At 46.4% G+C, this 13,958-nt stretch overlaps 1 protein-coding gene across 1 annotated transcript in view; it reads right to left on the bottom strand.

Moving 5' to 3' along the window:
• The window catches only part of TBX5 (T-box transcription factor 5), a 46,285-nt gene that overhangs the window by 17,900 nt on the left and 14,427 nt on the right, over positions 1-13,958 (bottom strand). Inside the window, exon 7 of the mRNA XM_055322835.1 lies at positions 9,786-9,877. Within this exon, the coding sequence (XP_055178810.1) occupies positions 9,786-9,877 (92 nt within the window). The remainder of the gene's footprint in view (positions 1-9,785; positions 9,878-13,958) is intronic.

Here is a 13,958-nt window from a genome sequence, read left to right as displayed (position 1 = left end):
TCCCGTACCTGGCCCCAAACCTGGCCCCTGCGGAGCCAGCTAGGTTACCCCTTTCTCTGAGCCTCAGTCTTCTGTCTATAAAATGGAACTAAGAAGACCCACTGCCTCTTGGTATTGTAAAATAACACGATGTGTGGAAAAGTTTAGCATATATTTGGTCACACAGTGCGATATATACCAACTTATGAGTCACACGTGATTACATTCTGAAAAAGAAATTCTAACCTTGCAAGGGCTCTGAACGGCCTATGAACCCCGCCCAAATATCAGATATTTAGAACTTGTCAATTTTTCTAGGGAGAGGTCCATCCTCGTTTCATCTACTCAAAGGAGGCCTGTGGTTCCCAAACAACTTTTGAGCAACACCACAGAGCAGCTCTGGAATCACGGAGGAAGTCCTGGCTGGTTGCACGGACCACTGATGAGGTCAGCCTCTTTCTCAGCCTCTTCACTCACGGAATGGTAATCACGAGGCCCATGTGACATGTCCTAGCTGTGAGCCCCCAAACAGGGGGCTAGAATGTGAAGCTACAGACAGGAATGGTCAGTGCAAACGAAACTCCGGAGTGACTCAGGCCAACAGGACGTCAACCAGTGCTGCCGGGTAGCTTGTGCTCGACTCAAGAGCTTGACATTTTGGTTCTGGCTCCTCAAACTAGCAATTTTAACAAGTTTAACCCTGTCTTTGTTGTAGTAGTTTATTTGTTTGATTGGTTTAATGATTTTGGAGGAGGGATGGTAAGGTGGAGAGGACTTTCTGAGGTTGGGCCTGGGTCTTTCTGGAAGCCAGAAGACTGGAAGGGCCCAGACTAACAGACTTTTCTCAAGTGGCTTCCTATCCTGAAGGGGATTGTCCTGAGGCTTGGTTCTGAAGGGAATCACCTGGGGGCTCCTTGGTCGTGCAAAAGGAAGTCAAGGAGCTCCTGATGACCTTAGGTTCAAATGATGACGTTGGCAAAGTCACAAGAAAGCCACCACTTCTGCAGGAATGCTCAAGAACATGTGTGCTACTAATATAAAAACCTGTCTCTCCCCCTAAACACAAATACCTCTGAGGGAATGGGTCCCCAGGGAAACAAACTTCTAATGTGAGAACATTACTGAGATGAGGTAGTTGAGATACAGGGCGGCTTAGAGTGGGGACCAGTAGAGACAGGGGTTTCAAGCTTGGCTGCATAGTGCGTTCATCTGGGGAATTAAAGAAAACATCCAAACTTCTGTTTAAGGGATTAAGAGTACAAGTATTTTTGATGGGCACTGAGCAACATATAGAATTGTTGAATCATTATACTGTACTCCTGAAACTAATATAACATTGTCTGTTAATTATACTTCAACTAAAAAGAGAAAAAAATTTCAGCAAAGGAAAAAAATACTGAGGAGCCCAGATGGCTCAGTGAGTTGAGCGCCCGACTCTTGATCTGAGCTCAGGTCATGATCTCAGGGCCATGGGATCAAGCCCCATGTCAGACTCTGTGCTCAGCAGGAAGCCTGCTTGTCCCTCTTTCTCTGCTCCTCCCCACCCCTCAAATAAATTAAAAAAATAAAATCTTTGAAAAGAAAACAATACTGACTCCTAAGCCCACTCTCATCTCCAAAGTCTGATGCTCAGCCTGGACTTGAGGAGTTTTTAAAACTCCCCAGGAGAAAGAAGCTTTATACAAAAGAGTCCTCACTGTAAAAATCCATTTACACAAAATTCTGTAACAGATGAAACTAACTTACAGTTAAAAAAAAAAAAGAAAAGAAAAAAGTTGAAACACTGATTGCTTCTGGTGGGGAGGTAGAGGCAGGAATTCACTGGGGTGGAGCATGAAGAAAATGTCTGGAGTGAGTGTTCTATATTACGACCAGGGCTTGGGTTTCATAGGAATGTGCATTTGTCAAAAAGTGAATGGTACACTTAAGATTTGTCCATTTTACTCTATGTAATTTTATCCAAAACAGAGATTAGTGAGCAAAAATTGAATCTTAATGACATGCATGCAGAAGTACAGAGGACTAGAATGTACTTATGTCTGCTACTCAGTATGAAATGCATAAACAAAAATAGGATGGATGGATAGATTGGTGAATGTCTCAGCGGATGGACAGACAAATGGATGAATGGGTCAGCAGATGGAAGGATAGACTGGTGGACGGATGGATTGGTGGGTGGATGGATGGATGGATGATAGCGCAAATATACAGCAAAATATTAACTGTAGAACATAAGAAGTCAGTGGGTATGTGGTACTTACTGTACAATTCTCCCATATTTTTTATGTTTTCTTGCATTTTTCATAATAAAACATTGGGGGAGCACTGCAGGTACTTCTCATGTTCAGCCAAAGTTGAGCACTTAGAGCAAAGAGTTATTTTTTATAAAATAGTCCGGCACATGGGATCTATTTCCAGATCTGTTTCACACATTTACCTGAATGCCCTTCCTCGTTCTGCAGAGCCAAGGGATTACCCAGGTGCAAGCAGGGGACCTCTTCGTCAGAAAACCTGTCAAAGGGCAGTTTCTGAACCCTCCCCAGAGCACCGATTCAGAACCTCTGAGGATAAAACCCAGAAACCTGCTTTTCTTAACAAGCTCCCTCCACCCTCAAGTAATTTTGATGCCTGCCAAAAGTCTGAGAAACACGGCTTAAATGTGAATGAGTAATGTGTCCACAGACCCTGACCCTAAAGAGCAGGTATGCTGGGGCAGGGGGTGGAGGAGGAGAGGGTGAGGACAGTGCTGCAGATGAACAGGGAAAGGTCGGAGGGGGCTGTTCTGAGCATCCTCAATGGACAACCATGAGCCTACATGGGACCCCTTGGGACAAACCTCAATTTCACAACTTAGGCTGGCTTGGCTTCCCAAACACAACCCCCTCTTGTTTTCGATAAATTCACACTTCTCGGGGGGAAGCCGTGTGGCTAGCCAAAAGTACAGCAAGAAGCAGGAAGTTAATGCCATCTCCAGAATGTTGTCTTGGAAATCACTCCTCATTAACCGGGCATTCCGATTACCTTTAACCACAAGCATGGGAATACAAGAGTGCTAAACCGTTTGAAAGTGACCATTTGAGGTTAAGGAGCTGAATATTAATTTAAAATCAGGAAGCCAAGGCTGAAGGAAGGAAGGTGCCAGTGAAAGGCTTTTAACCTTTTAGGGGCCCCAGACCCCTGAATCTCTTAAAATTGTTGGAAATTTTTTTCTAATTCTGTATCATGAGTCTTTCAGAGGTCCCTGGCTTTCATTGGATCTTCCAAAGGGATCCTGAATAAGAAGTCTGGCCCTTGAGGAAGAAGATGGAGGTGAGTAAAAATAACTCAGAGGCAGGTGAGAACAGTCAGTTTCCAACGTGGGCAGGTGGAAACGGCTGAGGCCTGGGACAGACAAAAACCACCTTTTTTTTTTTTTTTTTGACTGATAATTCCTCTGGGTTATTTGCATCTCAAAAGAAAATGCTTACCCAAAGGAACCTTTATTTTTTTTTTTTTTTTGACTGATAATTCCTCTGGGTTATTTGCATCTCAAAAGAAAATGCTTACCCAAAGGAACCTTTATTTTTTTTTTTTTTTTTTTTTTATAAATTAATTTTTATTGGTGTTCAATTTACCAACATACAGAATAACACCCAGTGCTCATCCCAGACAAAAACCACCTTGCCGGTCAGTCTGGAACATCCTGGGCCTTCCTAGCTGCTGTCTGGTTGGGGGCTCAAAATCCAGGCCACTCAAAGCAGAAGTTTAGGGTATCCTGGCTCTGGAGTCCACTCCCCGCCACAATGTGTGGGCAGCCCAGGAAAAGGCTGAGGTAGGACAGGCTCTGAAGCCAGCACAGTCCTGGCTGGCTGAGTTGACAAGGCCCCAGTGCTGCTGCATAAATGCTGTGTATGCTGGGAAGACCGGGCCTCGCTCATGGCCACTCTGTGCAAGCTAAAGCATGCCTTCTGCCCCTCTTCCGCTGCCTGCCTGCCCCTATTCTGGGGTTTGCATATTGTTGCAGGAGGACAAGTGACAGCCTGGTGGGGCGGAAGGGGGATTGTCTCCAACCTGGAGAAACCAAGCTCACAGCCAGGCCTCTGCACCCTGACTAGTTGTGCAGCCTTGGGCATGTCAACCTGGCTGCTGGCTTCCCAAGGGCTCGGACCCTGTCTCAACACCTAACGTTAAGCCAGCATCAGTCTGGGCCAGATGCTGTGCCAAGCACTGCCATGCCTCTTGGGGTGGCATTAAAACATGGGGACTTGGGGCACCTGAGTGGCTCAGCGGCCGAGCATCTACTTTCAGCTAAGGGCACAATCCCGGGATTATTTTCCCTTAAATAATCAGCCTGTTTCTTTCTCCCTCTGCCTGTGTCTCCTCCTCTCTCTCTGTGTGTCTCATGAATAAATAAATAGAATCTTTAAAAAAAAAAAACATGGAAACACATTCTCTGACTCTCCTTCCATCTAGAGGAGGGATCCTTGCGTCTTGGATCAGGGCCCACCTTAGTGAGTTCCATTCAACCAACAGAACGCAGCAGAAGGGACAGGACAGAGTCTCAGTCTTCCTCCTATTTCTTCTCAGGGGCAGCCAGCAGCCACGGAAGGAGTCTGACTCCCCTGAGCCCACCACACTGGGCAGGTCGCACGCACATGCTCCAGGGGGACAGCCTAGCTGAGGTCCCAGCCAAAAGCCAGCATCGACTGCGGGATTATGACCATCCCGGTGTGCCATCCGGGAAGTCCAGCCTGGTGCCATCAGCTACCTGCCACCCCAGCCAGCGCCTGGCTGCAGGCAAGAATGACCCAGAGGAGCCCTTTCCAAATTCCTGACCCATAGATCATGGACAAAATGAAAGTGCTTCCCTGTTACCTCTTGCTTAACCTTGCAGACAGTGGTGACAAACAATGCCTGGTCTTTTTACCATCAGTAGGACCTGAACAAGCATCCCGAGCAAGGGCGAGTAGATTGCACCTGGATGAGATTCGGGATGCCCTGACGGTCTCTGAGCACCTCCTTGAAGGACTGGGTTGCCTGCACTCCCTGGTCCCTTTAGCGGGCCATGGAGGCACAGGATAAGCGGTCTCTAGGACTCTGGCTGTCCTGGATTTACAGTCACACACACAGAGCGGATGGCAGAGCTTGCAGCCCAGGCACAGCCAGGCCCAGTGAAGCCTGGGAATAATCCTGTTCTGTAGCAATGGTAATCGGGACACACGTATTACCTCATTCCTACACAACAACCCTGGAGGCGGGATCTCGAATTATCCCCCATTTTATAGATGAGGAAGTAGAGGCTCAGTGGTGTTGGGGAGCCCAGCCCCAGAGCTTTCCACCAGTGGACCCTGCTCCTCGGGATGCTGATTCACCTCTGCATCCTCAAGACCTGCCATAGCACAAGCACTTAATACATGTTACCTGAATAACAAATTGACAGATCAAACACTGGAGAAATAAATGAATCTACAGTCCTCAGTTTCTCCTTCCACAAAACTGGAAGAGACGCTGCCTCCTGTAGTTCCCTTCTGTCTCTAGAATGCCATGCTTCTCGGAGCAGCTGTCCCCCGGGTACCACCACGTCCCTGTGCCACCCCAGTGGGCTTTCAGAGAGCCTCAGACCCCTACTCCATACCCCAAGACTTGTCAATCCCTGCCCATATCTACTCTGATCCAACCCAGAAAACCTTTCTTCCCCAGCACATGTAAATCCCACTCTTCCCACAAGGTCCACCTCCCACCTTCTCCTGCCCTCCCTCCCCCATCTGCCCTCCCCCATCATCCCCACTCCCCGCCCCCAACGACCCTGGCCTTGGGCCCCAGCACCCTTGGCTCTTCGGAAGGTCACAACTTTCCTGGACACATCTTAAAAAGGCTGAATTAAATTCAAAGAAAGCTATGCTCTATGGAAAACCAAGACATAGGTCATTTCAAAGAAGAGGAAACCTCCCACACCTTTCTTGTTAGGATGAGTACCCAGGGTTATTTCCCAAATCTCTGTCATCTGTAGATCGCCTTGACAAGCTCACCAAACCTTTACACCACTTCTACTCTTATTTAATTAATATTTTCCCAGGACACCTGGATGGCTCAACGGTTGAGCGTCTGCCTTCGGCTCAGGGTGTGATCCCAGTCCAGGGATCGAGTCCCACATCGGGCTCGCAGGGAGCCTGCTTCTCCCTCTGCCTGTGTCTCTGCCTCTCTGTGTGTGTCTCTCATGAATAAATAAAAACTTCTTAAAAAAATAATATTTTCCCTTAAATAATCAGCCTTAGTTCTCGTTCCCCCCTTCCCCTCCCCCCTCCCTCCTTCCTTCTTTAGAACTTAGCCTCATTCCAAGCAATAATATCTATAAAATCAGCCTGATGTGCCCATCCATGTCTGTACACCTTCTAAAATCATCACATCTGTCACCAGAGTAGAGGTCCTGCCATTTGGGAAATACTGGTTGCTTAGGGCAACATGTTTTTTTTTTAAGCCGCAGATTAACCTTTCAGAATAACCTTGGCACATATTCTAAATCGGTCAGCTAGAGACAGGATTTTAAAAATACTTGTATCTTCTTTATGCTTTTTCCACAGCTCGCTCATTTTTATAATAAGCGGTTCTTGCTTCTGTAACTGGAGACAATAAATGAATGTTGGAAAATAACTAAGACACCGTCAGCATTTTCCGAACACAGAGAGCAAGGCACGGAGAGATAGAAGGGTGAGTGCCCAGACATTTGCCAAGCTCATCCAGACGTTATTTATATGGGCTAACCTCGAGTCAGTGTCCAGCCCTCTCCCCTTCTTCCAACTGTTGCAATTAAAGGAAATGTCATTCCTCCGGCTTCCCCCCCCCCCCCCGCGGGCCAGCTGTCACCGGGTGTGTGGGGGACAGGAAACAGGATTACAAGATGAACAGGGAGCCTGCCGTTCCGGCCTGGCTGTTATCACGGCCGACTCCGGACAGCCATCTTCCCCACTTGTCACTGGGAGCTGGGACCACAGCCCAGAATAAATGCTGAACAAGGGCAAGACTGGAGTAATGGGGAGTCTTCCCCCAAATCTGATATGTTGCATCAAGCATGGACTAGGAACCAGGCACCTCATAGATATTTTCTCATGTAATTCTTACAAGAACCCTGGAAAGTGGAGGCTATAATTTATGCCCATTTTACAGATGAAAAGACTGAGGTTCCGTGAGGTTACATGCTGATACATGCAGAGCAAGGATTGGGCCCGGGTTTGTCTGAGTCCCCAAGCCTCCTGTTGGAGCCAGTGTGCCTGACTCTGTCTCCTTCCCAGGGGCCGTGTACACAAAACTGGGCAGATGACCCTGTCCACCCTCCCAGGCTGGCCAGTGGTTAGTTCTGCCTTCTGAGTCCCCAACACAACTCCTAATGTGGCCACAAAGACACGTGGTTCTTAGGTTGTGAGTTTTGACACAATAGGTCAATTACTGAGAGCCTACTGGCCCCCTGCCACCCTCTCCTGCCTTTTTCTGCAAGTGCCTACCCAAAGAGGACACCTAGACAACCCCAACCAATCTGCACGAACAGGGGAGATGATCCGGACAGCCAGTTCAGACCAAAGTAAAGTCATCCTTCTAAATATCTAACCGGCTATGTTTATAACTTCAAGGGAGAGTCCCCGGGGTCACTGATATTTAAGATCTCAGACACCTGCACTCCCCCACCTGTCTCTCCTCCACGTCTATCATCTATCCCATCCACTTCCAAAGCCAGGGGGAGTGGCTGGGTCAGATGGGAAGGGCATGGCCCACCGGGGGAGTCTGGACCTTATACTGAGGGTGCGTCTTACACTGTGAGTAACCTCATCTGATTTGTGTTTTACAAAGATGTCTTTGGCAGCTGCCTAGAGAATGTCCTGGAAAGGTCTAAATAATTTAGGAGGCCATGGCCGGTAGCAATGGTGGCAGCTGGAATAGACAGCCTGGTAGGGGAAAGGGGGTGAATTCAGACATATTATAGGAAGGCAGAAACAACAGGACCTGGTGCCCAGTTACACGAGAGGAGGTGATTTACAACACCTTAAATCCTGTATCCCACCTGCCCTTGACCTTGTGGGAAGGAGGGATGACGTGAGGGATGGGGAAACCCTTGGTTTGCAAGCTGCAATGGGGTGGCCCACCCCTCACCAGCAGGAGGATGGAAGTGAGACTCTGTCAAAGGCTAAAATCCCTCAGTAATGACCAGCAGTCAGAGCAGCCCAAGAGCCCGATCACCATGGCAATTCAAGCTTGGCGCTCTGAACCCAGGGCCACAAACAGGTTGACAACCTCCCACCCCACACACAAGCTTTATAGGATACCTGTTGTCAACTTTGCCACTTGATGGTGGACTCAATCCAGCTCCGATTTAAAAAATGCTGCCACGTAAAGCCAATTGTTATTTTTTAACAAAAATAATTTAAGAACTTGGTTCTTTTAGCCGTAAAAAGCATCTTGCTCATCTGTGGTCATGAAGAAAACTGATTATAAATGCAGAAATGCATATGAGTGGGGTAGAGGGTACACACCTGAAAGTAATGGTATATTTCTTTCCTAATGCATGCAAAGTTAGACTGGGAAACCCGCTTTCTAAAAACAGTCTCCAGGGGCACCTGGGTGGCTCAGTGGTTGAGCATCTGCCTTTGGCTCAGGTCGTGATCTCGGGGTCCTGGGATCAAGTCCCACATCGGACTCCCATGGGGAGCCTGCTTCTCCCTCTGCCTATGTCTCTACCTCTGTGTGTGTGTGTGTGTGTGTGTGTCTTTCATGAATAAATAAGTAAAATCTTAAAAAATAATCATAAAATAAAATAAAAACAATTTCTGTGGCATGAATTTCCAAACCAGTGTGAAAACCACGACACTGCAGCCTTTCTCTGTTCCTCCCTTAGATCCCTGATCTTTCTTTGAACGGGTATGGTATGTCTGTCCATCGGCCTGACTCACTCTTCTTATGTCTTCCAGAAAGGATAAGGAAAAGCTTCCTACGTGACCTCACTTTATTTTGAAACACTAAACCCACTGAAGCGGGGGTGGGGGGGACCCTTTCTTGGTCAAAGGAATCAAGATGTATTTCTAATTCTCTTGCCATATGGTAAGTTATTTTGGAAGCATATCAAGAGGTAGAGAGAATGTTTGACAAAATTGGCAATGCTCATACAATCCTTTCAAATCAGACCAAATTCCCACTATGTACATTTTCTACAGCCCCTTCTATTCATCATATCAGCGACTGCGACCACAGGATATGTAAAAATACCGAGCAATTTTTATCACCAGCTTCCAATCCCCCAGTGCCTCGGACCACCACGTGGTGTCAAATTTGTCTGCATTTCACCCCCAGGAAATCGAGTCATTAACTTCCCTTTCATTTACCAAGAGCTGTTGCCAAAAAGAAAATCATTCATCGGCTGTGACTTATGGGAAGAAAGAGAGAAAGGATTGATTTCATGAGAAGGAGAGAAAAGGCAAAGAAAGGGGAGAGAAAGTTGTAGCTTTTGTTGCTACGGGCAGATGGAGGACGCCAAGTTCCCAAGGTCCCTCGTGCCGTCTCCTCCCTCCAGGTCCTGGGAGGACCCAATCCCCCCCACCCCCGGGCTGTCCCAAAGAGTAAACCATATGTGAGCATGTAGAGATTGTCAGATGGTGGGACCAAAGGTGGCTATCTCTCCTTTTTCTCGATGCCTAACATGTCTGGGCCTCTGTGAGCAGGTAGGCCAGAGGACAGAGGTACTGGGCTGCTGCTGGCTCTTCTGGGTTACTGGGGGATGGGGAAGTGAGGTGGAAGGTTGGGGGTACATGGAGAGAAGGGAGCCCAGCACTCCACCTTCTTACCTTTGCATTCGTGACATTCTGTGGAGCTCCATGTCATCGCTGCCCCGGAATCCTTTGGCGAAGGGATTATTCTCAATCTTTAATTGGGTGATCTGAAGGAAGGAAAGAGAGAAAGAGAGACTCGGTGTTCACTTGATGGCTGGAAACGCAGCCTCTGGCAGCCAAAAGCAGCAAATTAAGCCAGTCACGGCAGTGGGACCCACCACTTCATTTGAGAGGAGGCTTTGAAAACTGCCCTAGATCAGACCACTTTTAAAAGGGAAAAAAACCTGGTTTCGGTTTGCCCGTTAATTGGAGTCATACTCTGCATCACTCCAGCTGGGCTTGTTTGTTTTTTAATCCTAGCATGTTGTATGTCAAACACATTCTAGGCCCCCACACTCAGTGCCCCCCGCCCCCTCGGAAAGTTGGGCATGTTGACATGGTGCCGCTCATCCTGCAGCATGGTAACCACCATTTGGAGACATTTGATTGCTTTCAAAATTCTGCTATGGGGATGCCTAGGTGGCTCAGTGGTTGAGCATCTGCCTTTGGCTCAGGTCATGATCCTGGGGTCCTGGGATCGAGTCCCACATCAGGCTCCCTGCATGGAGCCTGCTTCTCCCTCTGTCTATGTCTCTGCCTCTCTGTGTGTGTCTCTCATGAATAAATAAACAAAATATTTTTAAAAAATAAAAAAAATTCTGCTATGCCTCATGCCTCATTCATTTCAGCATCACAGAGTTAGCTAGCACAGGTGGAAGATGGTGTTTGACTAAATAAACACCCAGAGAATTGTAGCACACATGATACCTGTGCGTCAGCCCCAAGGCCCTTCAATTTTCTAGATAGAAGAGACGTCCCTCTTCTTGGAAATTTTTTGTTGCAATGTACAAAACTTAGCAATAGGACAGGTTCTTGGGTCCTGTGGTCATAACTTTCATGGAAACCATCAACACGTATTCTGTAAGTGTGAGCGTACAGTAACAGGTCCAGGTGAAAGAGTACAACCACATGGAGTCTGCTAAAAGTATTTCCTAAAAGCTGAGTGTGAATTGAATTTTTATATATCCGACACTTTAGAGCCACCAAGGCAGCATTCGTCAGGCTCAGTCACACAAGTTTCACCTTCACCATTGTTATTGTATCATATCTATATGTCTACATAGCCCCTGTACACTGGTCTGCCTCAGTATTTTGATTTAAACCTAACCACTTTTTGTTTACAAAAAATATATAATATCACTTCTCTCTATCTCAAACTAGAATCATGAGCTATTCAGGACGCCTGGGTGGCTCAGTGGTTGAGCATCTGACTTCGGCTCAGGGCGTGATCCTGGAATCCCAGGATTGAGTACCACGTTGGGCTCCCTGCGAGGAGCCTGCTTCTCCCTCTGCCTGTGTCTCTCCCTCTCTCTGTGTGTCTTTCATTAATAGATAAATAAAATCTTTAAAAAAAATCATGAGCTATTCAATAAAAGAAAAACCATTGTATTAAATTCCCCCTACTGGCACCCGCAGAAAGTTCTAAACCTGAGGCCTGCCCTCACTTTGTTGCAAGAGGAAAGGAGACACTTTTAGAGACGGATTTAACACAAACTGGTACTGAACCCTCTCCCTGATAGATGAATAGAAAGATAATCAAAACAAGAACAATTTTCTCTCTGTGATTCCATCATATGCAAGTACCCACACAACCACCTCAGCTATCCCCTGTGGTAGAGTTAACAGACTTTGAGAAACTGAATACGTTTCTTTGAGAAACCAGGAGTAGTAACTAGTAAATGCACCCATAATCCATCCCTTTGGAGGCAGGCATTCTGGTGTGTTCTGTTTTCCAGAAGAGATGGCCTCGTAAGGTTTCCTTCTAACTCCGAAACTCCATAACGAACGTGAAATTACTATATTATATACGTGTATACGTGTGTGTGCACTTGCAGTAAAAAATATACATAAAATTAACATTTAAAAAATATGTTATAGAATTCCAACTGCATGACATTTTGGAAAAGGCAAAACTATAGAGACCATAAAAAAGGATCAGTGGTTGCCAGAGGTGGTGTGGGGAGGGAGGGATGAATGGGCAGAGCACAGAGCACTTAAAATAAAACTACTCTGTATGATAGCTTAATGGTAGATACAAGTCCTCATATATTTGTCCAAACCCTCATACATTTGTCCAGATCCCTAATGTAGATTCTGGGTGATAACGACGTGTCCGTGTAGGTTCGTCGATCGTAATAAATGTCCCACTCCGGTGGAGGATGTTGATGGTGGGGGAGCTTTTGAGGCAGGCGGAGGGGGTGGGGGGGTCAATGGGAACTCTCTATACTTGCCGCTTAACTTTGCTATGAACCTAGAACAGCTATAAAAAAAAAAAGACCTATTTTAAAACTTTTTAAATAGATGGGGTATTTATGTGTATACACATTCCCTCCTTCCTTTTTTTAAAACTCTACCCATTCCTACAACTTTCTGATTTTGATTGACCCTTCAGAATGAGTAGAAAAGTCTGTAAAAAATCTCTTAGGGAATCAGTCTTTAAAATGTGCACTCCCAGGGCGCCTGGGTGGCTCAGCTGGTTAAGCATCTGCCTTTGGCTCAGGTCATTGGGCTCCCTGCTCAACGGAGATCCTGCTTCTCCCTCTTCATCTCCCTCTACATGCCACTCTGCCTACTTGTGCGCACTCTCTCTCTCTTTCTGTCAAATAAATAAACGAAAAAAATCTTTAAAAAATTAAATAAAATACGCACTCTGAATCCACTTCTGTTTTGAGTCCAATAGCCCATCACCTAGTGGAGCATTCTTTCCCACTAGAGCTTCCTCATAATAAAATGCAACCTAAGTGACCATATAGCATGGGTTTTTTTAAAGAGAGGTGGGGAGGGATCCTCAAAAGGTTAAGTAAAAATCAGATCATTCAAAAAAGGGTGGAGGGAATCCTTGCTGCACTCCCTGTGCCCCGCCCCAAGAGTCACTGAAGCCAGTCCCTATGAGTATTGTAGGCAACATGGGTGCGGTATGGGGACTGCATTAATGCCTAGTCCATGATGTCACCATTCCACCAAGAGCTTAAGGCAGACAATTATCACGAGGGGGAAAAAAAGGCGGGGGGTGGGTTTGAGTATTTTATTAGCAAAAAATCTTTCACTCAAAACCATTCCTTGCACCGCAAAGAGGTCCACTACTCCCCCATTTTTGTGCTTCCAAAAATATGATTGCATAGGACAAGCACAGTTTGCTGCATAGGCAACTTAGGTACGTTGCTCTTACATATGTCTTGTTCATGGAGTATAGATGTCTAGAGGATGTAAGAATTATTACACTGGAGAAATATTCATAGAAAAAGCTCAGCTGCGGGTGAAAATGTCTGCCTTACTCCCCAGAACCTTGTGTCTGAAATTCCCTTCCTAACATGCTGCATGTTGGCGAGCTCACTCGGGCACACAGGCCGATACGTTGGATGTCTGAGTTCTACTAACAGGCTCCACCGAAGCTGACTTTCACTCTTCACGAAAATGCACTCGCTCCAAAATCAGCATAAAACCGGATATCCGGGGGAGGGGGGAGGGGGAACTAAAACAAATATAAATGCCAGCTCCAACCAGTGAGACAGAGGTTGTAAAAATTAATGAGAATAATTGTTGTGAATTCTTGCTTTTGAAAAAAAAAAAACCCTCATGAGGGCCAAAAATCTTAATTATGTCTCTCTATTAGGGGTTCATTTCCTGGTCCCAACCAGAAAGCTCATACCTCATAAATACAGACTCCTTACACAATGATTTAAGCAGGAGAAGAAATGCCTTTTAATGGCAAAGTAAGTTAATATCAGGGGATAGACATGCTCGCATACACAGCCATTGTTGCAAGAGCAGAGAAATGAAATGCCCACGTGACCTTTTTTTAACACCTAAATATTTCTAGGGATTGCTCTGGGCGCTGCTGACAACCTCAGTGAAAGCCTTACAAAAACGTGTTTCACAGAGCAAACGTCGCTGCTGCGGAAGAGTCGAGTTTTTAAATATCTTTTTCAAGCTGTCAACCATCTGGGGAAATAAATCCCAAATCCAGCTTGGGATCACAGCTGGGCTGAGGAAATACGTAGTGTCATTAGGCGCCCAGGGGCATACGGGTGTGTGACCCCAGCCTAGCAAGTGAACCCTGCCACCCACCTGCCTCCCTCTGGTATACCT

This window comes from Nyctereutes procyonoides, unplaced genomic scaffold (genome assembly GCF_905146905.1).
Source record: "Nyctereutes procyonoides isolate TBG_1078 unplaced genomic scaffold, NYPRO_anot_genome, whole genome shotgun sequence".
In the NCBI taxonomy this organism is placed as follows: domain Eukaryota; kingdom Metazoa; phylum Chordata; class Mammalia; order Carnivora; family Canidae; genus Nyctereutes; species Nyctereutes procyonoides.
Note: the sequence above shows the minus strand (reverse complement) of the source record. Positions and strands in the feature narration are given on the sequence as shown.